The sequence below is a fragment of the Drosophila albomicans genome, chromosome 3 (genome assembly GCF_009650485.2).
Source record: "Drosophila albomicans strain 15112-1751.03 chromosome 3, ASM965048v2, whole genome shotgun sequence".
In the NCBI taxonomy this organism is placed as follows: domain Eukaryota; kingdom Metazoa; phylum Arthropoda; class Insecta; order Diptera; family Drosophilidae; genus Drosophila; species Drosophila albomicans.
The window spans coordinates 5183663-5208776 of record NC_047629.2 but is presented as its reverse complement, the minus strand read 5'-3'; the positions used below and the strand labels follow the sequence as shown (position 1 = coordinate 5208776).

Here is a 25114-nt window from a genome sequence, read left to right as displayed (position 1 = left end):
TAAAGTACTAATCTAGAGCTATAAAAATAACCTTTTCTTATTTTTAAAATTGTTTCAGAATAGGTTTTTTTTTGTCACTGCAAAGCTGGTCGCACGCGTTATCCCTCAGAGAATTACCTATTTTTATTTCCAAGAACAAAGCTAAATTTTAATAAACCAGAAAAAAATTTTTTAAATCATTAACATTGCTGAGCATAACAACTTTGTTTATCACCTTAATAGAAGCGAATTGAAGTGTCAATGATAAAAATCGACTTTGTGTAATATTACACATATTATATATATATATTAAGTACGTCGTTTCCCTAAGAAAGAAAATCCCATCTTATTTTTTTAATCATGAAGTCATCTTATAATCTCCAAGTGATTAGTCAATAGGTTCATATTGATCAGATTGTAACTACTCTGTAGATTCGGAAGTAATTTAAAGTATAATTCGTTAGTGTGTATGTTAGCTTTAGAAATGGTTTTTGCAATTCGCTTTGTTATTTGCAATCAATTTTAGATTTAGCTTTTTTTTCTATGGCTTTCTGAGCAATTGTAACACATTCAATGGATAACATAATGTATCAAATTGAATTTCTCAGTTAATATACTCTCTTCGGGCACAATACTTGTGGCTAATAGGCCTAGCAATATAGCCATTTACATAGAGTCAAAATATCGCGTGGTGAGGAGACCTGGGAGAAGCTGTAGACGACAGAGGAAACGCATGTCGAGCATGGTGACCCTTCCGGCTGGTTGGTTTTATGCGTCTGCCAGCTGGAGACGCAAACGTGCGTAAATTCTTAAGCTGGAAGCATTAAAAGCAATAAAGACACAAACATAAACAAGTCGCCATCGACGTTTGTTAGCTAAACGCTGCTCTTAGCGGGAGCCTGTCATGTCCTCGGGCTATTGGCGAATAAAGTTCAAGTAAAAAGAAAATTACAAATTCAATTTGATATCATATCAATTGATTTTGTGATACATCTTCTTTGTATGTGTGTGTGTGTCGTTGTCGTTGTCGTTGTTGCCGCTGACAAGTTGCTGATGTCTTGGCTTCGGTTGGATTTGGGTTTCGTTTGGCTTTCTTCTTCTCGCTTTTTGTTGGCCCCATCCTCGAGAGGTTCCATGGGATTTGCTGCGCCTGGCATTTGATTTTGATGACGCGTGGCACTTTTGAAATTTATGCGCTACTCTAAACATACTTTGTATGCGCCCAATGCGACGGAGAACATGATGAACGGCTCCATGAAGCCGTGCTACGTGTGTGTACTCACTCTACTAGTATGGCTGAAATTTGAGGCTTTTAGCTGATTCGGACTGTCATAAGAGGATAAGCAAAGGTATTTTGAGCACGCACCACAAAAACAGGAAGGCAACAACCAACAACAACAAAAAAAGGTATATTCTTAGTATAAATTGAGACGAAAATGAACCCGGCATATAATAAGTATGTTAATATGATTTGATTACTCGCAATAGATAACAACGAGAATTTGGTAATGAGCTTTAAACAGAATCAAAGATTAAAGAGAACTCTCTAAGCAATTTTGCGGGGCTATTTTGGCTGTCGTCAAATCGCATGACAAATCTTGCTGTCAGCTCGCAGCTTCAATGCGAATCGGCTAGGCAGACAGAAGGCCCATAAATACTTGTGTATACTACACAAAGTGTCATAAACTATTAGCAGCACTGTCGGTTTCCCAGAACAGAACACTGTGTCCTCAACAGTAGCCACATGCGGCAGTAACACAGCATGACACTTATTGCCAGACACCAGAGGGGAGAGAGGACAGAGGCTGAGCGAGATGTCTGGTATGCCAAGCACGTCGTTGAAACATCTATCAAATTTCCTCAATATAATAATGATGTTAGCGCTGTTAGCTGTTAACTGTTAGCATAGAAAAGTGTAGACAGGAATTTGCAAAAATTCGATTTATTTACATTTTCCATTTGCCATTTAGGAGTAGAGAGTAGACAACAGGATTACCAGATAAATTTACATTATGCGTGTTGTCTGTTTACTATTTAGTTTTAGTTAATATTACGTTTATCATACACACGGTTAAGCATTTTAATTTTATTTGGTTTACGGCTCTAGAATAAACTCTAATAGGAGTGTCCTTCATATACATATACGGCAAGGAGTCGAATCAATCGCTGGCCAACTTCAGTCGCACCGCAATCCGTTTGCATTTCCACATCAACTGCGTCTCCAGTATGCTAAAGGACATGGCCACAAGGACGAGGCCAAGCAACAGATAGGCACAGCATGCGTACAGCTGAAGTTCAGGGCCATTAAAGCTGCGAGACGGCACGAAATCACCATAGCCAATTGTCGAAAGTGTGACAAAGCAAAAGTAGGCGCCATCCACAAGTGACCAGTTCTCCCAGAGGGCAAATACAACTGTGCCCACACAGATGTAGCACATCAGAATGAGCAGCACCAGACTGATGGGCACCTGACGCTGTAACTCATACTCATCGTCCTCATCATCCAGCTCGTGATGGTCGAGACACTCCTGTGAGTCAGCCACGCTGCTTCTGCTTCTACTGTGCTTCAGCTTCTTCAGCACAAACTGCTCGCTGCCGTGCTGCATGTACTCTTCATCGTCCGAAGTCTCCGTGTTGGCTGTGGCATCGTACAGCTCCGTGGCATGCTTCTGGCATCGACGAGTAAGCAGCATTGTCTTGCGGTTGAGCGGCTGGAGAGTGTGGCGATGAAATGAGGCGGCCGTCGCATTAAGCAGACCGCGTGCCGGATTACTAGCCCCAGATCCAGAGTTCGACTTCTCGGCCAGAGGCAGCTCGTGGGGCAGACTTAATGGGCTGCAACCGGAGCTGGCTATCAATGGGACACGCGAGGGCGTGCCATGTGGGCAGTTGCTGTTAAAGATACAAGAATATCGAGAAGAAGAGTTGTGGAATCGTTTAATAAATATTTACACAGTGGCTGCCATAAAACTGAATCAATTAAATATATATAAGAAGCCAGTCCCCAAACCCCAAAACCTCAAAGCAAACAGCCACAAGCCGTAAAAAAAAGAGCAATACCCAGGCACGTGTGCCTGCGGCACTGGCCAATCAATAAGACATCAAAAATGGTATGTGCTCGTCATGCATGACGTATGCGTTATGTTATTGCGTATACTATACATTGGTTGTCTGGCTTTTGTTTCCACTAGACAGCAACTTGGCTGGGAAATACGACTAAGAATGATAGCTGTGAGACAAATAACTTAAACGATGATGAGAAGGTGATTGTCAAAGGGAGTTAATGCTTTAATTTTCAGCATCAAGTCAGCTTTGATATGCTTGCCTTTTCTCAATATTTATACTTTGAAATTTGAACTTTCGATCCTTTCGATCTAAATTATGGTAACTGATATGCCCGATGAGAAATTTCTATGGGACGTTTTTCAGAGTGTCGATAAGGACAAAAGTGGTTATATTTCAGCTAACGAGCTTCAAGAGGCTCTCTCCAATGGCACTTGGACAGCTTTCAATTCAGAGACAATTCGATTGATCATCGGCATGTTTGATCGAGAGAATCGAGGAAGTGTGATTCGTGATTTTCGTGATTTTGGAGCTTTATGGAAATATATAACTGAGTGGCGAAATTGTTTTTGTACTTTTGATAAAAACAATTCGGGCAATATTGACAATAATGAACTGAAATCGGCACTTTCGGCATTTGGTTACCGCCTGTCTGATCAATTAATTCAAATATTACTGCACAAATTCGATCGATTTGGGCAAGGAAATATTCTTTTCGATGACTTTATACAATGTTGTATTGTTCTGCAGACATTGACTTCTGCGTTCAAGTTTTACGATACCGATATGAAAGGCATCATCACAATTGACTACGAACAGTTCTTAAGGATGGTATTTTCTTTAAAAATATAACTAAAAATTATAATAATATTATAATTATAATAATAATTATACATTAAACATTGAAAAATCTATTTATATTGATGGTTTTCTCACTGAAGTTATAACTTAAAATTGATACAAAAAATTATATACAATGCATTCCAATATGTACTAATAAAAATTGTTTTTTTACTAAAGATATAACTCAAAAATAATAAGAAATAAATCAAATTAAAATAATAAAGTGATACGCTCAAGAAATTTGGTAAGGGACGGTATTTCCACTAGAGATATAATTGTAAATTACAAAATTTATTTATAAGGATAGTATTTTCACTAAGATATAATTTATGCTTGATACAAGATAAAGAGGATTACAAAAATGTATTTACAATAATTGTATTTTCGCTTAAGGTATATTTAAAATTTACCTCTTATTGTATAGGAAATATATAATCAAGATATTAGAAAGAGTATAAAATAAAATAGTGTACTCATATGATATGTTTTTTCGATAAAGTTGAAAGTGAACTTGCTATGAAAATATCTAAATGTTGTTACACTCATCCCAAGCATTCAAAAAGGTTGTGAAGCCAATGCTAATGCATGTTGCTGCCGGTCAGTGGAAAAGCCACTTGAGTTGAGCTCGACAGTGGCTCTCAAGAGTACTCGGTCAAATCAATTTGCGGTACGTTTATTGAACTTGCCTGTGCTATGCTGTGCTGTGCTGATGACCTGCAGGCAGCAGCAACGAGCTGTCTGTAGTCGCCTCGACCTGGGCTGCTACGACTTCGACTCGGCTCTGTTCTGACCGTCGACCGTCGACCGTCGAATGGCAGCCACTTCGACTTGTACTTAATGTGCGATTGACCGGCAGCTCAGTAAACTACAAGGAACAGCATACTTGAGAGGCTCTCCAGAGGCCTTGCGGCAGTCAACAGTTTTGATTTGGAGGGCACGTTGGCAACTTTGGACGAGGGCAATGCTTAAAGGCGCTCATATTTAAGTTAACTTTAAGAAGGCGCTAAACCAGAGTAGAGTAAGGAAAACAGATACGAAGAACGCAGGGCGAGTGAAACACAATTCGTATGAAATTAATTGACCTGATTCAGTTTGCAGCTCAGCTTACAATTAATTACATGCTGTGGGTGTACTTGTATGTGGTTGGCGAGGCGCTGAAATTGAAGAAGCTTCCCTGTCGTGCCAGGCAGACGCCAGAGGGCGCCACAAGCGCGTGCACAGGTTCACTGTCAAAATTAATTACCAGCTGCTGGATTTTATTAAATAAAATGCGCAAAATGTATAAAAACACCACACACACAAACACAGAGACTCGTGGAAAAAAAAACCGAAAAATCAGAAACGAAGCCTCGGGCTGAAAATGCCACTTGCCACAGACGCGGCCGCAAATGTTTGGCTACGACTGTTGGGGCATGAGGCATGAGGCATAGAGGGATTGAGAGTGCGAGAAGTAAAAGAGAGATGAGAGAGAAATATACACGTAGAGGGTGAGAGAAAGAACGAGCGAGCAAGAGTCAGTTGCAATATGCAAGCAAATTCTGAAGTGTTGATTTAAAGTACGGTCGACGTGCAGAAAGTTTGTTTATGAAATGAAATTAACAATTTGGCTTTTTTGGTTTTACTATAAAGGCCACTTGGCGAGAAGAGTTTGCTCCCCCTACTTGACGTGACTGGATTAAAATAAAATTACTCGCATGTTGATCTAAAACAAATACCAATAGCAAAAATATTTTTTCCTCAAAATCAAATGTAAAAACCCTAAAAAAAAGCATTTTATGGGAGTTAATAATAAAATGGGTCAGTTGCAAGGATATACAATGCTATGTGTTATGTGCATGAAATATGTAATGATTGTGAAATTTATGGAGGGAGCATAAAATATTTACTGAGTGTTTTAATTATTAAAAACATAAAAAATGAAATACATTCTCACTTATTTCTTCTTGTTATATTTAGTTTTTAAAAATTGCATTAATTTACATTCATATTTCAAAAAGTCACTTCTAGTATCGATCACACAGAAGTGGCTCTTTATTATCGATTCTTGATTTCTTCCGTCTCTTATCGTCACTTCCTTATTATAATTGTTGAGTATTTAATGGCTTTTTAGTTTATGTGTTGATTATTGCATAATGATAAATTACGGAGCTCCAGTGTTGTGTAGTGTATAAAGATATAAATAAAGCACATATACAATTTATTTATTTAAGAAAATAAGTATTTGTTTATGAAATTTAAACTACAACTTTGATATTTTTAAATCGTTTGGCTATCCCTCTTTGCATAACAATGACTTAGCTTATGTGTTGGATAGTGTTTACAAAATACCTCTATAAATTAAATTAATTTATTACAAAATATAGAAATTTAAGGATTTAAAAAGAGACATTTGTTTAACGAATTAAAACTAAGAATTGGGTTTCCTTATATCGCTTCTCTCTTTGACCCAAACATTTTCCAATTCACTTTTGAATTATCGATTTTTTAATAGGGGAATACAAAATGTAGTTCGTTGTACGAGTAGTTGGCCAACCAACTGCATATCCAAATGTGGCTGCAGCTCGACCGCAACAAAAACTGCTGACTTAATGCTCATGTAACGAGACCAATTCAGCCTCTTCCATCTTGGCTGGGCAACTGTGCTCTTTAACAAAATGTACGCACTCACACACACAGATGCTGAAGTACACACTACACACACACACTCACAGAATGTATACAGCTTACATACCTTGAGCGTTCACGCTCCTGTTCGTCCTCATCCTCCATGATGTCCACATTGCCACTCGAGCTGAGCAGCGCCGACAATGTTGCTGCTGTTGATGTTGTTGTTGTTGGGACTGTTTTTGCCATTGCCGCTGTTGCTGTGGCACGGACACCAAAGCCAACGTCACAGACACCTGCGGCTATAAAACTGTTATCGGGCATTGTTGCTGTTGTTTTAATGCCTGCTGACAGTTGCATGATGCTAGTTGTTGCAGTTGTGCCTGTTGCTGTTATGGCTGCCGCTGCTGATGCCGCTGCTGATGCTGTTGTTGATAATGCATGCGGCAATAAATCATGCCTGCAGGATAAATCACTCGACCCTGCTGCCGTTGTTCCACCCACATTCAGAAGCGGATTGATCTCGTGGGCCAATGGCTGGGTCACGAATTTGGCTCTCCTCACGGCTGCGAAAAAGAATGCAAAAAATACACAACATGTTGATTAAATAATACATGCTATTGAAATAAATTTAAATTAAGTTTCATTTTCGTATTCGGCATAAACTAAGTAAAACAATCCAAAACTTTGTTCAGTTCCACAAATTGGCAAAGCAACTTCCGGCTACTGCTGCACGCCGTTAGAAGTGGGTGTTGCATGTGCCCCAAGGTGGAAATGTACTTGTGTGTGTATATATATGTATATATAGCCACTAACAGTATTTGTTTTTGCATTTGCAAAGTTTTGCCACGGCGTAATGCAACAATGTCGTTGTCGTTGTTTTTTCTACAAAAGGTTTGTTGCGAATTTGCCAGCAAAAGTTTGGCGACTGCTGTCAGAGGGCAAATGTAACAGCTGCCAACAGAGTGGGTATGATTTTGTAGCTTTTGTTCTAGGCAAAAAGGTCTTTCACAGGATGTTGCGGTGTCAAATGATAAACAAACTAAATCAACATATTGTGATTATATATATTCTATTTAAGAAGCTCTTAAAATTCTCTGCATCAACGTCTTCAAAATTGATTGATGTCAAAAAGTGTTAAATTTTCATACGCATGGCACAAAGTCGAGCTGAAAATGCTGTCGAAATTTGCCAGAAAGTTGAAATGCCCGTTTGGCACATCGACTAACTGACCAACTAAAAGAACGGAAGGAAAAGGAAAACCTCGGAAGGAAGCGACTGTAATGGCATCTTTCACTTAAAGTTGCAGCTGCTGACAAAACGCGAGGAGAGTGTTGAGTTCTGGCCACTCCAGGACATGGTCAATTTGAAAATATTTACTTAAACTTGGTCAGAGTACAAGCACAGACAAATACACATACAGATACATGGACACTCCCACACATTCATTAGACTGTGTTGAATGCATTTTGTAGTTGGCTGCGTGCTATGTCGTGGTTGCCAGCGTGTTGCAACTTTTTGTAGCACGCTAATGGCGTGGTCTACCACAGGGACCGGCACACAGAGACTACAGCAGGGACAAAGACTGACTCCGAGTGACTGCCAAGCGGGATAATGGGTTGCTTTTTGTGTCGCAGCTGAAATAATTAACGTGCATATTGAAATTGGAATCGATGCAACTTTATTGACTGCAATTTACAGCACTTTTCATGTGACACAAAGGGAATGGAGTCGTAAGGCAACAACTTCCACGGCAGTTGCTACTTGTGTAAATCTCTCACGTGCTTTTTGCGGAGCGACAACAGAAGAAGAACAAAGTTTAATGAGTTTTGCATGCAGCTGACGCGACACAAAGTACCAGCTTGTGGACATCCTGCTGACGTCTTCTGAGGAAACTGGCAACTGGCAACTGGCAAGCGCCAAGTGTGAACTGCCAAGTCATCATTATCGTCAATAAAACTGTCGCACATGTCTCGACTCGCATCAAGTGCATGTTGTCCTTGGCATGTCCTTGCCGCGACGACATCGTTGAAAGCTTTTAATGTCCCTCCTCTCCTCTCTTCTCCTTCAAGCCCTAAAGTACAGGCCAAAGTCGCTAAGTATGCCTGCTTAACTCTGACATTTTAACACGCAGCGCCTATTTATGCCAGCTGATAATGATGCTTATAATGATAATGATAATGATGACTATGTCATTCACTACAAATTGTTACATAATTGTATGCACACACAAGCTGACAGGCGACCAAAGAGCAAAGGTGCGAATGATTGATTAATATCGATGACACATTTGAGTTGTTGGCGCATACATTTTTGTGGTCGTTCGGCTGATTTAAAAATAAATAATATTGCCATTTTGTAAAATTTTATTTTAAAACACTTATAAAACATCATCCTAAATTGTCTCGAACTAGTATTATTATGAGATATCAAATATAAAAAACAACTAAGAGCTGCAGTTGAATAAAAGCAAAATATTGTATTATTCTCACAATATACAAAAATAATATACCATAAAATACTAAAAAGATATACCAAATGGTATATTTGGTATGTTTATATGGCACTACATTCAAGATATACTATAGAGTGCAAAATATACCTGATTGTCAGGCGAAGCAACTAAGACCCTTAGTAACATAAGTAGGTGCTTTTGCCCATACAAAAATATTTCTTTAATAACTTCGACCATTTTTATTTTCAGGAATTTTCAGGAATCACAAAGACTATAGTTAATATACAATATTAACTAAATAGCTAAATAAAACAGGGAAACTTCCCTTGTATGTGGCGTGTTTTGTAGTAATAGTTAAGCTAAAAACCTGATATTCCTAATTACACATGTTGCTGCTGATTTTCTGCTCGCCTAAAGCTAGAATAATTAAATGTAATTAAAATAGAATTCTAGCACTAGTTCCGCAAATTACTGACACACTGCTTTATTCAATCTAATAATTACGCATTATTAGAAATTGTAAATTAACACTAATTGCATTTCACACCTTCGACTAAGAGCTTTCTTACTTACCATGCGTATTGGCGGTTTGATATGCTGGCGGCGGTGGCAATGTGATGGATTCCAGCGTTGAAGTCGTTGCCACCATGTCGTCGCTTTGTGCTGTTGCATCGATTGTAGTGAGCAGCCGATGCTGATGCTTGGCAGATGGCTGTAAGTGTATCGTATGATACTTTACCAATGGCTGGTGACAGTTCGTGGCAGCAGCATGCACTGGGCTGGATGTTGCTGGCGCGAATGGAAAGTAAATCGTTGCTGTTGCTGGGGCATAGCAATTCGGTGGTCCAGCTGCAGCTGCAGCTGTGAGTGGCAAGGTAGATGGGCCGCTGAAACGCAGCATGCTGCTCGGCACGGCGACAAAATTCTGTGGTTGCTGCTGTTGTCGCGGCAAAGTTGCTGTCGATAATTGCTGCTGCTGTTGCTGCGATGCTGCGTTTATGTAATGCAAGGACTGCTGCTGCTGTTGCTGTTGATTATGTTGATGTTGTTGTGGCAACGGTGCATATTTCAGCAATGTATTGCCATTCGTTGTTGTTGTCATTAGCATGACATCCGGTTGGTGCTGCTGCTGGTAAAACTGCTGCTGCTGCTGCTTTTGTTGCTGGTGATTCAACTTACTTGGCATCGCATTGTGTAACAATTGACAGGCATCTGCTGACCGCAGGACATTGGAAAGAAGAGCAAAATGGACATGTGAAAGTTGATTAACGACTTACAACGATTGTTGTAATGCTGACTATTCAATTTATAGCCATTCTCGCACTCTTCAAAAATAAATATTTTCTTTTGTCACCCACCTTCTGCGTGTTCCAGTGACAACTTGCGTTTCATGCTCGACGATGTTGTGGTCTTCTGGCCATATTCGTAGCACTCATTCAGGCTCGTTTCGCTGTTGGCGACATCGTATTTGCAGCCCTTACAATTTGCCTGTGAATGAATTATTTATTTTTGTTTAAGATAAGCAAATGGAGCATTTAATGGACATGCATAATTAGGAAATATTGACTTTAAATGAATTTCAATAAATGCGAATAACTCGTTTACACTTGATTAAAGTGATTCAATTTTTGTTAATTAGCCTTCAACTGTTATTGGTAATTAATCAAAAGCATAATTAAGCAGCTTTATTGAAAACGTCATTATCAAAGAGCAACCGTCAAAGATTCGAGAATTGTCTTAAAATGTCAATGAAATTGTCATTTGTACATTTAAGTGATGGCAATTCGAATGACACGACTAAGTTTTGTGTCCTCGTTCTTGTCTTGTCCTTGTCGTGGTTTATAACCAACAACGTATGTGCTTGTGTGTGTGTCTCTGTGTGTGTGTGGCTGCTGCGCTGCGATGCGAAACGTTGCACTATGGGGCATTTTCCATTTTAGCTGGCATTTAGGCGTTTTTGAAAAGTGTTCCAATTAGAAAAATGTTAATGTCAATGCATTAACAGAACATCAAACTGTTATGGCTCATACCAAAAACATGTATATCTAACAGCTCTTTTGAGCATAACAGCTATAAAGTCAGCTGTTGCCTACGAAAGCACGCGCGCTAAGTTTGCATATTTTTTTTCGGTGAACTTTGTTTTTCATTTATTCATGTTGAAAGTTATTAAATAAAAAAAAAGAAGTCATGGATAACAATTTCACAGGTTTGTACTATATGTTAAATGTAAAAAAATTAATCAAATTGTGTATGTTTATACTAATATGTTGTAATTTTTTAAAAGCCTTTTAAGCTGGATTTTAAGGAACAATTTTCAACTTTGAAAAGGATTTTGAAAATTAAGTTAGCAAAAGTTAGCAAAAACTTCAAGTGTATGTTGTAGTGTTGTCAATTCTTAATCCATCAATAGTTGTCTTATGCTGCACAATTCCGCACAATTGGCACAATTTGCTTTTTTCTCAGAAAACCTCACGTTTTCCAACACCGATTTGTGCTCTGCAGAGTTCTGTAGGAAATAGAGAGAAGGGCCGTCTGAAGCAATGTTTTGTGAATAACTTCCTCGTTTTTGATCCGATCGGCACAAAATTTGCAGTGCACATCCGGGATAGGATTTACATTATGTCTTCCAAGAATGGGGTCGTTTGCTCTAAAATTGCTCAAAATATTCATTTTTTTTTTAATTTTGAGGGCGGAAGGGGCGGGGAAAAATTTTAAGGGGCGTGTCGAATTCTGAAGGGTAAGTATATATTGGTGTACAAATTTTATAATACTAACTCCATAGGTGTCCGTAATATTCAATTTTTTCCGATTCTTGGGGGCGGTAGAGGTGTTGCCACGCCCACTTTTCTATGATAGTTTCCTTGGGAATATAGTAACATATTACCGAAAACTGCAGTAAAAAATCTCGTATGGTTTACTCGTAATATTAAATGCCAGCTAAAATGGAAAATGCCCCATAGTGCGTTGTCATGTTGCCATCATGTTAGTTGCGGTTCTGTGGCATCATGATGAGATGCCGAGGCAATCACACACACTAACACACCAGCACACCAACACATGCCCACTCTTAACTCACACAAATGATATGCCACTGTGACTTTGTGGTTGCCCAAAAACCATTCACAGTGCGTGTCATGATAATTGCAAACGGCAACGGCAACGGCAACGACGATGACGATGACAATGGCAAAAGGCGAAACGCCAACGGACAACATGCTGATAATAATTCAAGCAATGAACGCATGTCCCCAGAGTCAACCGCAGGGCTTATCAATTGCCAGTGTCCTGGGGACATTCGAGCAATATGCGGTTGGTCAAAACGAGGAAGAGACTAAAGCCAAAAATTCTTGGTTGTGTCGTCAACATGCTGCAAACTGTGATTTGCCTGGATTGAATTAAGCCCTAATGATTTGATAAATGCATGCAAATATCAGCACAAGACTTTGATTCATTTTAGCAGACTTTAAAAATTTGAAACGTAACTTTGATTTTATCCCTAGTAAATTTGTCTCAAAGCTAGCAAATTTCCTATTTAGTAACAGCTTGATAAACAGCAAGGACTTTGTTAATAATAATGAGTACTACGATTCTGCTCAAGGCCAGGCTGCTAACTCAAGCTGCAAATAGCTAAATAGTGATTAGCATTCAGAACCTACTTTGAATTGTAAGCCAAATAATTATAAATAAAAATAATAATAATAAATTTACTAGCGAATACATAAATAAGTAAATATAAAAACATTTATATAAATTAAAAAATGCTGCCCAAATAAATGAATAAACTTTGACATATTTGTTAAATTTAAAATTGAGAAACATTGTTAATCAACTTAATACACAACCGAATTAATCGCGTAATCAATAAAACAGAAAATTCCATCAATCTTGCAATTTCCTACTTTTTACATACAAAGTTTTCACAATTTTCCATCGTGGCTCGTAAAAAAATCAATTACATTTCTCAGTACGCCACTAAGCAGGAGGAAATGAAAAGTTATGGCATGCTTTTAGCTCTGACCATTTCGCAAGCAACCGTTTTGCTGTCGAGTCCGAGCATATAATTTTTAAAGTGGAGCACTCGTTTAATTCATTTAAATTGACGCACTCTCGACTTGCGAGTTTCTGAACTAATTTTGACCTGCATCTGGCAAAGCAAAGTTTTTTTGGGCCACGCTTAAAGTGTCAACCTTAAAGGTTGCGCCGCTGTGTGTCTAAACTTTTCGCGATGACAGTCAAAGTTTCCCTTCATTAAAATCAGCGTCCTGTCGGCAACGTCGAGGAGATTCACTGCAAAGTGCAGCGCAGGTCCATTAAGCAAATTTGCTTTCAAAATGAAGTAAAATAAATGTTAATGAATTGCAACAAAGCGAAATTAAACAGCGCTTTTTATGCATCCATCGAGTTTCTGCACACTGCGAAGTGCAACCACCAATCCCAATTACAGGACACTTGTTTACATTCGCCAGTGGTCAGATGCATATTTAACAGAAAACTTTATTGAAAAATTGCCAATTAAACAGAAATTTTAAAAACCAAAACAAACAATTGCGCGAATGACGAGTGACACAAAAATGGACTTCAACTTTGGTGACCATCCAAGAACAAATATTTTTCAATGTGAATATCGTATTAACTTGATTGAATTGATGAATTCTGTAATACTCTTTTTAATGCCATTTTATTAATTTTTTGCCGACAATTTAAATAGAATATATTTTCAATGAAATTGTAAAAAGTGGATAGCAATAAAACAGCTTAAAAGAAAAGAGAAATCTTGTCAGAGTAAAGTGTAAAGATAATGAATAAAATATGATCCCTCATTTTGGTAAGCTTTATTCTGCGACTATGAATGAAAATGCCGCTGTCAAATCACCGGAACTCATAGCTCATAGCTTTAATAAAAATGTCAGTAGTACTCGTGGATAGTAAACAAATGAATTACAAAACTTATGCACGAATGCACAAAACATGCAAACAAGCAAAGGGATTGGCTCTAGCTCCTGGTTTCGGTTGGGACTACAAATTATATATGTATATGGCGTGCGACAGGCAACTTTCTGTTATCTCAGCAAATAAAAAAAAGTACAAAAAAAAGTTACTTGATTTGGAAAAGCAAAATATAAAAAAATGAAACATTCTGGACAACCCGCAATCTGTAGCACGATCCCAAAAACAAACATAAAAAAGTTCTTTCCGTTTTTTGCTCAAATCAATTACAAACTTTCAGTTGCCGCTCAAATACCAAAACAATCACCCATCAGGCACCCAGCATTTCTCAAAATGGGTTTGTAAACTTAAAAGGTTTCTGTTGTCTTAATTAAAACTCGTTTTGCCCTATCGAAATACAAAATCAATGTGGAGTGTAAGTACATATTTCTAAGGTTGCTCTCAGCCTCAGCAGCAGTTCACAAAACCAAACCCCAAAAACCAAAACTAAATGCGTTTGAAATGAGCTGGCTAAATCAGAGATGGTAAATGGAAGGCTTCAGACTCTGGTCAAATTTCAGCAAGCCAGTCAAAGCAGTAATTAACAATGAAAACTGATGGCAAGGTTCAATATTGTTGGAAATTGGCAAGAAAAGTCGGCTTATTATCCCAGAGCAATTATTTCACATTTCGTAGTAAGAAAGTACATTGAAAACTTATGGCAAGATTCAATACTTTTGGAAGAAAAGTTGGCAAGAAAAGTCAGCTTATTATCCCTGAACAATCATTTTACATTTTGTAGTTCTTAAAGTAGTTCTTATAATATTTTTTCCTCCTTTCTATATTTTTAGAAATTAATAAACAGCAAAATATATTTGTTATTATACAAATAGTTTTCAAACAAATATTTTTCTATTATAAATATTTGGATAAATTTAAAGTAACAATTTCATAAAAAGATTGAACAACTTAAATTGTTGAACTTGGTGTATCAGTAAAGTAACTCTCCCCTTTTAACAACTGACTGTGAAAAACTTGGTAAAAGGAGCAATGAAAACTACTGGCAGGAAAAATAACACGTTGCTTTTGTAAGAACGAAAAGTTTGAGCGCAAAAATACCAACAGCTAGTGAAAGTTTTTTGTTTTTTAGGCAACATCAGCCTCAGGACTACGCCCAGCATGGTTCTCACTCAGTCCAGTCTAGTCTATGGCAAGTGACCGACCGAAACTGTGGCCATGAACAGGATACATCAGAGTGCTGTAACTTTGTCCTGGGGCTTGGGTTCGGAAGGCATAGTAAATAGTTTGGCCAAGATTTCAAAAACAGTTAACTATTATACGAGCTGAGTGAGATGTCTGACAGTAAACAATGCTTGCCTTGCCTTCCCTTGCCGGTGAACAAGTTTGCCGTGCCAGCTTTCTAGGCAAGCAATCGAATTAAAATCCATAAAAAGTGAACACGATAAAGTTTGAGTAAGTTGAGCTGCTTATAGCTCAAATACTCATTTACAATGCGCAGCTGTTGCATCAATCATACGCACTGTTGACTATTTGACTTACCCCATTGCTAGCTGAATGACGTCGCTTTGTCATCGCTCCCGTCGCTGACGTCTTCTTCTCACTCCCGCTGTCGCCTGACGTTCGCTGCAACTGACAGCAAAGCCGAATGTACGTGCATTGCAACGCCTCAGCAAGCAACGCACCAAGGCTAGACAGGCACATCAGCATCAAGGGCACGCCGAAGAGTGCGTAGAATATCGTTGCTAGTTTACCAGCTGCTGTGCGTGGCGTTAGGCTGCCATGGCCTGGAATGGAAATAAGCGTAAGATAAGATATGAATCGAGTTCATTGTCTGGCATAAACCAATTGGCTTTAATCTGCTCTTCATCTCCCGACGACCACCAAATACAGAACTCAGCTGAAAAGCACTCTACAATATATGGAGTAAAGACTTTAACCATATGCAAATATTTTGTCTGTGGCAACTGGCAATGGGGCGTATACGTAATACGCCTGATGCTTGTCTTCGCTCGTTGTGGCAAGCATTGAAGCAACCGGAGGCAAATGTCAATATTTACAGTTATTACAGGCCCACGCCATAAATTTTAATGCCCCGAAAACATAATAAGCAGTTGGCCATGATACTCAGTGAAATGCAAATGATAAACAGTAAACAGCCAAAGCGGCTCAAAATGAAAACTTGCGGAGCTTGATCTGAAAAACTCACCAATGGTCGTTATCACAGTCACCGAATAGAGAAGAGCCTCGCTGAATGTCCAGCTGTGTGTGTCGCCGGTGAAAGTGTCGTAGCCAAAATGGCCCAGAGCGCTGGCACCGCCAGCAGCAAGTTGAGCCGATGTTGCACCACCTCCGCCACCTGGCCGCGTTGCAGCAACAATGGAGCCCTCGAAGCGTCGCAGCTGCTCGTGCACCAGCATCGTCCAATTGCGCTCATACAGAACGTTTAGTTTCTCTGCAAATAATGGCACAATTAGGTCAACATAATTGGATAGGGTTAAGTGTTTTGGCCAATTGCCAGTTGCCAACCAAGAAACAAAACGAAAATCGAAAACCTGAAAACTGAAAATGGAATACGAAACGAAACGAAGATAAAATAATCGTAATAATTATGCAATTTTGTGTAAAATGCAATGACAACCTTTTGTCGTCTGTCTAACACAGACTCGGCTTACGACCTTTGGCCAAGTGGCGCACTCTTGGCAATCTCATGGTTAGACCCTCCACAACCCTGCTGCTCCCCTCCATCCACTGATGGCTTGCTAAATGTCTTGAGGCGATGCTCGCATTTGATTTTGCCTTGCCTTTCCAGCAAATTGTAGAGGTAGATGCCGCATCTTGTTAACAACATCAGTAACAAACAGCAAGAGGAGAATCAAGAATCGTTACTTGTCATTGCCAACGCCCACTTGACGCCATTTGGCCTTTCTGGGCCACAACAGTCTGAAGCTTCGGGCCCCATGGGCACAATTTTCCCCCTAACCCCCCTAGCAAACACAGCGACCCCTTTTCTACATTGAACATTGAACATGAAATGAAACACTCGATACTCAACGCATACGCATAGGTCATATATTGGTGATGTGAAGATGCTTGGGAGCTGTAAGTAAATACCAAAGTACATGAGTTTAAGTGTTCAAGGCGTTCTAGACGAATACTGCTCACATACTGAATACACTCTGTAGTCATTTTAATAGCAAATTAGTTAGAAAGTGCTCGATGCTGTATTGCAGCATTTAAAGCAGCTTCTTGGGTGAAATCTAACTTGATTGCTTTAATTTACAACCAATAACTTGAAATACAATTTGATGTCTTTAAATTTTAAACAAACTTATGTAACTAATACATATTTTCCTATTTCAAGATATGTGTGATACTTCATTTTGTGGAAGTTCGTCTGATTATTAAAAGTAGACCACATTTCAAAAACATAAATGCATTATAAATATTTTGGTTGTATTTCTAATTAGTAATATTTCACTTCACGCTAAAAGATTCAATTTTATTAAAAAGACCATTTAATTTGAGTTTCTCAAATTAAATTTTTGTTCTTAATTTGCCTTTTATTTTTCCTATTATTGGACATATCTTGTGTTGACTGTTGTCATATGTTATCGCATTAATTATCTTAATTAAATGTTGCTATCATGAACTTAATCTGGGAAATTCGTCATTCTATACTTTAGAGCACATGCGAGGTGAAAGTCACGAATTTGTCAAATAAATTAACTGGCTAATTTCGAAACTTTATCTAAGGCTTATGCTGTGGCGGAGGCCGACATCATTAAATGAATAGTCTATGATATTAATCATACGCCAGGTGCGTCAATTTCAAATACAAACACCGTGTAAATTAATTAGCTTATTTATGATGTGAAATTTTCATTAAATCAACATAAGCTCTTGCGCACACACACACAGAGAGACAGCGACAGTCACACACATACACACACACTGAATTAATATGCTTTTGTGTTAAGTGCCAACGGCAGCTGTAATGGAAGTGCCAAAGTAATTAATATAAAATAGATCAAAATTCACTGCTATTAGTTCGACGACAAGTTATATGCAAGTGCCGCGAAAATTCATGAAATTTGTTTTCCTGTGGTTACCTAAATATTTGGCTATGCAAATATTTTGTTATTATTCAATTTATGCATTGGAAATTGCATTCCATTGACTGCGTTTCTCTTTCTGCTTCTATCTCCGTCTCCGTCTCTGTCACTGTCTCTGTCTGCGACTGTTTTGGTTGTGTCTGCGTGTATTTAGGTGTGAGTTTATTTCAATTAAAATATTGATATTTGCTTGGCATTAATTTCCATTAATGAGACTTAATGTGGGTTGCCCATTATGAAATCATGCGTAAAATACTGAAATTTATGTTCACTGCGGGTAATATTTGCCGCATAAATTCTATGCCCGTTACCCATTGGATACCCATGGGGTAGATTTTGGTTGCTACCTGAAATATATTTTGCAAACAGAGTAAAGTATTCCAAAATTTAACTACATAATAAATGTATCTATAAATAAATAACATTTTCAAAATTGTTGCAGTCATTTTTTGGCAAATACTCCTTCTCGTGAATTCCCTATTGCATGCGCAGCTAAAATAATAGCATTAAATTGCACCTCATAGCAATCGATACAAATGACAATAAATCATGTTTAACAAAAAAGAAAAATACGGCTTTGAACTCTGCTGCTGCTCTGAGGAAATTAAACGTAATACAAAATTTACTATGGCCTTACTTAGAAATATATTAATAGCCTTTTGAATTGTGTTTATTAATTGATTTCATTTATATTCAGGAATCATATACTATAACAACCATGACGGGTATAAAAAGGTCTCATTTTTAATTTTAATATTTATTACAAAAATTAAAATAAATTTCTATTTTCGTAAATATCGTAATTTTATTGTAAAAGTCAAAATTAATTTTAAATTCCAAATTTTGAATATAAAAATAACATAATAATATTATATTATATTATTTAATATTTAAATTGAATTTAATAATTAATAATACTTTTTCATATACAGTAACATAAAAGATTCTTATCTCATAAGTTTCTTCTATAAATATATACATATATATACATATGTACTTTTATTTAAAAATGTGTATTCCAAGAACATCTAGTATAAATAAATTTCTAGCTACGATCGATATCGATAAAGAAAATTATATCGTATTCAGTTCACCAATATATAATTTTGCTACTATTTTACGTCGACAAATTAAATAATATATAAGAAATTAAGAAGTCCAAATAATATATTTGAAATTAACATGACCTTTATTAAAGTAATTCTTAATTGTAAGCAGCCAACAGAAAGTCTTGAAATTTATATTCAATTTAGACTCAAAAATTCTAATTTCTTTCTTAACCGAGCTGTGTTCACTCACCCGTTATGATCCAGAGTTCACGAAGGCAATCTTCACGGCTTTTGGCAATGACTGCCGATTTGCTCAGGTCCTGCGGTGCTTCGAGCAGAGGAAAGATCAGAGCTCCGAGCACAGAGTAACCAGTGACTAGAATTACAAGACCTGGCGATGATAGCAATATCTTCAGAAGCTGTCCCAAGCATCGCTTGGTGCCATTATTATTGGACGATGTGGCCAAAGCCGTTGACTTCACGTCTGTGGCATCATTGAGATGCAGCTGCTCCTCGTCGTCGTCGTCCTCGTGTTGATGGTGAGGATGTTGTTGCTGTTGTTGTTCTCGATCGTCCTGATCATCGTCATTGTCTTCGCTTTGATTGCTCCTAATCGCCTTCTCAACGTCGCACATGATCGCAAACTGTTTAGCATTTGTGGCTGTTGCTGCAATCGCTTCTGCCGCGGTCGACGAAACATTTAGTCTGTTTTATTGGGCCTGCACAAACGTTTCCGCTTTCGCTTCCTCTTCCGCTTCCGCTTTAGCCCAGCTTAACATTTGATTCATAGTCACAGTGCAGTTTGTCAGCCATCCGTTTACTAATTACAGCAAAGATTTCTCATCATTCTGCTGACGCTTTGTTCTAACTTTTCCACAGCCCTCTGTTCTGTTCTGTTCTGTTCCCCTCTTTCCAATGCAACTCGGTGACTTCTTCTTCTGGATACCGCCTCCTACTTTGCCATGAGCGTATTATGTTTTAAGCTGTTGTTGACTCGCTTTTACTGTCGTTGTCGTTGCTTTTGCTGCTGCTGCTTCTGTTGCTGTTGCTGACATCGCATTTTGCATTGTTGCTCGGTCTGTGCTCTTCAATTCTGCACTTGGTTTGTACTTTTAAAGTTGTTGTGCCAGTTTATTCCCCTTCACACAGCCAGCTTTTGCATGCCTCGCTCGCCTCGCTCGTCTCCTACACCTTCGTCTGACTCCTGTAATAGAAAACAAATGCTAGTATTGTAATAGTTGTTGTTGCTGTCGCTGCAGTTGTTGGCTGCGTTGCTTGTGCTTAAGTGCACTTGAGGGCAGGTTAAGCGCACACAACTTGCTGGCAAAGTGAAAACACACTAAAATTTGACACTTCACTTAATCTAATTAGCAACTCTTAAATACTCACAATATTGTGAGCCAGCAGCCAACACACATAATTGTAACCACATGTGAACATATGCTCGCAAAATAAATTATAGTTATATTAATAAAGTCGTTCTCATTCAACTTTTCGAGTCAACTTGTGATTATAATTAAAAGCACTTATGCAGGACTTGACTTATTTACCCAATTAAAGTACCCTCAACAACTCTTATGCGTTGTTATTAGAGATGCTAAGTTTATATGGCCATTCCGGCTCATTTATTTTGTAAGTTAGATATTTTATATTTCAAAAATAATTGTATTTATTTCATATTATCGATGTTAATCGATTCAAAGCCAGCGTTCTCTTCTTTGAAAAATTGAGAATCAGTTCTATTCGGCTATTGCTCTGTTCTTTTAATACGCTATCGAACCTGAAAGTTATCGAAGTAACAACAATAGTTTCCGTAATTTCAGTAGTGTATCACGTTTAAATAGATTATGAAGTAGTCAATATGCCTAATAACATTGTTGGTGTCAGTTCCAGTCTTTATGAACTGCAACATAGCAAATCCAATTTAAATGCATAGTTTGAAGCAGTGTTGGATTAGTTGACGAACGATGGAAAAAAATACCTTCATCGTTCTTTTTTGTTCTATAGTTCAATTTTGTTCATTAGTTTGTTGTTGTTCACTTTTGATCTTTAGTTCACTCTTCTTCACATGTTTCGTTTTTGATGAGTCGTTTTTTTGCGGTCTGTTGTCTCTTATCGTCTAGTCACTTAAACTCATGTGTCTTACTTTTGTGCTTTCAATAAATTGAACGACTAACCATAATGATTGAACGATGTTCACACAATAATATTGTTGTGCGCATATATCTTGAAATTTGTTAGAATCGAACATAGTTTGTGTATGTTACAAAGACAAGAAAGTAAAAATGGTTTAAAGACGCAAATAAAGGCAAAGTATCGAACCTTAATGTCATGTTACTCGGAGATTTATTTTTTATAAATTTTTGTCTACTTTTATAAATACATAATAAATAATACTCGGAGATTTTGTGATAATAAAAATAAGTTCATAAAAAATAGAATAATGATGTAATGATGTAATTTAACTGAGCACCATTTGAACCGATTTCACCAACATAGCCTAAATATTTTTATGAATAAGTGTTAATCAGAAGTATCAGTAAAACCATTACGATTGTTAAACTCTCTATTGAATATCTAACATACTTGAGAGATGTAGTTCCGCAATCAAACTATGAGCATAGTGTGCTTAAGAGTTAATCTACTCTCACTCTAAGGCGCACTCGCTAAGCGCTATCGTTAAGCATATATTTCAATAGTCGCATAGTCGTATTACCATATAAAGCGTTGACATATCTCATTTAGCTCATTTAACTGAGGTCGTTAAGATTACCAGGCGTTTACAATGGGCCCCATTATCGATTAAGGCCATTAAAGGGCGTCATACTCGTAAGGCATTAAAACGATAACAATGGGAGGTCGTGTAGTACAAATTGAATGTTGGCAGACCGAAAGGAAAGGAACCGCACTCGTAATGGCAATTGTGTCTGGCTCACACATCAAAGAACTAATCATTATGGCATAGAAGTTGAGGCCCGTCTAATAATACGCTTAGACTTGTTCTCCGGAATCAATTAAAGCCAGACACAAGTATCGAACAAGTGCGATGGAGATATCTCCCAATTAAATACGATGATAGAAGCCACATGCACAAAACAGCGATTAGGGCTTGTTTATTTTATTGATTTGACACGGCGCCCCGTTATCAATGGACAAAAAACATTTGGCTAGCCTGATCCGATGTGATTTATATAATAAAGGAGCAGCCTAGCTGCAGCTGGCTTAAGCAATTTACTTAATTGGAAAATAAAAAAAGAGACTGGCGACTGGTAGGTCAACTACTTGGCTCTTTAACAAAAGGCGCTTGTTATTTGTATGTGGTCTCGATTCTTTTCTCTTCTTTTCTTATTGCCAAGCGTGCATAATTAAATTTGTGGCTAACGTGGCGTATGAGCAACTTGACTTAGGGTTGGCTAATGCAAAATTAATGTCAATCGCTTCGTTCAGCGTGTCAGCATCGACGTCGCAAGCAATGGGCAATGCCCTTTTAATTGTGCTTGGATAACATTTGAGCTTGGCTGGCAGGCAACCAAGCACGCACGACCCGGACAACGAGTTGAAGCATGAGGAGCTGAAGGAGACAAGGAGGAGGCAAAAGAAGTTGCAACCCTTGAGGCGACAGCAAAAGGCAAAATGTCTGCCGGAAGTTATCCCTTTTAGTCAGATTGAAATCAGCTTAGTCCGGGACTTAATTGAAATGTTTGCATTTCACTTTAATTAAAGTGTTTGGCCCAAGCCAAAAACCTTTTAACACGCAGCAAAAAGAGGTCTGCTTTATAAACTCGGAAGAGAAAAGGGAGTTCTCCTGTTAGTTGATTTCAATGGCATTTTTCTTTCATTTCATTGCGCGCTGTTTTTCGCACGTCATTTTATGAAGTTGCTGCAAAAGTTTTAATAGTTAAACGAAACAACTTTGCTCTGCCATTGCCAACAACTGCAGCGCTATAGCTCAAGCCCCTCCCTGCATGCCTCACTCCTGACTGAGCCCTTGCCCATCGTGCCATTCATTTCCATTCATTTCCTTTTGAGCGCTTTTCTTTGGCTGGAGCCAACCGTCTGGAGGGGTCTGCCTTATTATGCAATATTTATTATTATTATTTATAAATGCAATGACAACAAACGCAGTTTAATTACAATTTTTAAACTCATCAAATGCAGCAGCCACAGCACAGCGCTCTGTAAACGACATCCAAGCGACGCTAATGGCTATCCCATTTCTCCAGCAGCAGTTCCAAGCTTTTTTAAATCCAATTTTTGCTTCATAATTTTATAACACGCCAAGCGCCAAGGGCTATCCTCCGGACACCAAGTCAACCTTCACCCTCTTCACCCCCAACTCCAGCTCCAACTCCAACTACGACTGCAACGTCACTCCTTTCGCTTCGCTCTGCCTTTCTCCCAATTGTCGTCGTTCTCATTCTCGTTCTCATTGTCTCTGGTTCTGTCGTTGTAGTTGTAGTTGTCGTTGTCATCGTTGTCGCCTATTCCCAATTTAATTGCTGCGCTGACATTTAGCACCAGCGTATAAAACGTACAAGACAAGACAAAATGACTAAATAACATAAATGGAAAAGGATAAAGCAGCTGAAGCTTAAATATTTTTGGAATTTTCGTTTGGTTTTCATTTTATTTTTTTTTTGGGATTCTTTCTTAAAACAGAGTTTAATTAATCCACGTAGAATTATAAATTGTAGTACAGTATTACTTTCAAGGCTTCACCAATTCAAAGTTAGACCCTAATCCCATTTAAGCGAAAGGATTAAGTAGCATTTAAAATGCTTTCTGGATTTATTTTTACTTAACTGACAATTGTGATGTTTATGCTTTCTGATGTAACAGTATTTTACACACAATTTTAAATTCCACTAATAAATGATTACATACTTTTAATAACAATTAAGTAATCATCATTTGCAGATTAACAAATATAATTTTTATACCCACTATCCATAAAGTATAAGGGTGTAATTAATTTTGAGCCTGCAGATCATCGAATAAGATTTGTCTAACATTTTGCTAACATGGTATGAGATGAGAACTTAGTTAGTAGACCAAGTAAAGAGCACAACTCTTTGCATTTCAGACAAAATAGGCTTCGATATTCATTGACCACAAATTATATGCAATTGAGAATGTTGTGTGCTGTATCTGCAAATCCGTCAATAAGTCAGCCAAGACAAAGTACTAAAGTAACTTTTAAAACTTGTTAATAAAAAAGAAATTGCAAAAAGCTGATAAGACTTGGAAAGCTAAATTCATCAAGCATTTAAACTTAAATTAAATGTAAAATTCATTTTAGAATACTTTTGTTAGGTCGTAAGTGCAAAAGATGCTCAGGTTATTTGAGCAAAGCAATGAAAGCAATACGAATAAGTTGAATTTATTTATAGTACTTATATCGCGCCATCTCTCCTGCATTCAACTGATGGCATAATTTTGTGTGCAGTCAAGTGACTATAATGAAAATTAAATGCGTCAGGCGGTGGGGACAGACACGCAACAGGATTTTCCAGGATATACACTTGCGGGCAGGAAGGCAACGAAGCGTGCACGGAACTTTTAACACATTTGCCCAGTGAATAAAAGTGCAGAGGCGTGAGAAAGGCAAAAGCACACAACAGATACAAGCAGCAACAAGACCAGCAACGTGAGAAAACAACAGCAATAACAATAGCTAATAACTATGCTATTGAGCGCTGCGGAAGGAAAACACTTGAGAGGGCCAGATCCTGGACATAATTTAAAATAAAAACAGCACCAAAGCTCGGAAAGTGCCTAGAACATTAGCAAGCAAGAGCAAAAGCAGCAAAAGGATAACACAGGATAATGACGATGTTAATGCAATACAAAAGTGCACTGAAAGGAAATGAGCAAGATAAGTAACGAGACCCGTGTCAAGTCCAAAACTGACCGAAAATGTTGCAGTTACCCCCAAAAAAGTTTCGCAAAACACAAACGATGTTCTCTCTGGCCAGGCCTGGTTACAACCGGGATGGCGTGCTCATTAAATACGCTCAACTTGGCTAAACTGCAACAGACTTAATTATGTTCTAAAGTCTCGG

At 38.0% G+C, this 25114-nt stretch overlaps 3 protein-coding genes across 9 annotated transcripts in view; 2 read left to right on the top strand and 1 right to left on the bottom strand.

Moving 5' to 3' along the window:
- LOC117566864 (sodium-dependent nutrient amino acid transporter 1) overlaps window positions 1-25114 on the top strand; it is a 193250-nt gene that overhangs the window by 151834 nt on the left and 16302 nt on the right. The window lies entirely within an intron of this gene.
- Window positions 1915-25114, bottom strand: part of LOC117566863 (ataxin-2 homolog) — a 50482-nt gene continuing 27282 nt past the window's right edge. For 4 of the 5 annotated variants that reach the window (XM_034246460.2, XM_034246461.2, XM_052004746.1 and 1 more), the window contains 7 exons: window positions 19303-20256; window positions 16098-16343; window positions 15431-15675; window positions 10303-10432; window positions 9518-10156; window positions 6617-7055; window positions 1915-2871 (listed from right to left, as the gene is read on the bottom strand). In XM_034246460.2, the coding sequence (XP_034102351.1) occupies window positions 2139-2871; window positions 6617-7055; window positions 9518-10156; window positions 10303-10432; window positions 15431-15675; window positions 16098-16343; window positions 19303-19687 (2817 nt within the window). In that variant the 5' untranslated portion in view covers window positions 19688-20256 and the 3' untranslated portion in view covers window positions 1915-2138. Of the gene's footprint in view, window positions 2872-6382; window positions 6565-6616; window positions 7056-9517; window positions 10157-10302; window positions 10433-15430; window positions 15676-16097; window positions 16344-19302; window positions 20257-25114 lie in introns of those variants that run through there. The other variant, XM_052004747.1, reaches the window with a different exon arrangement.
- On the top strand, window positions 3275-3956 carry LOC117566865 (programmed cell death protein 6-like). Its single transcript, XM_034246465.2, has one exon. The coding sequence runs from the start codon at window positions 3361-3363 to the stop codon at window positions 3892-3894; it is 534 nt and encodes a 177-aa protein (XP_034102356.2). The 5' UTR covers window positions 3275-3360; the 3' UTR covers window positions 3895-3956.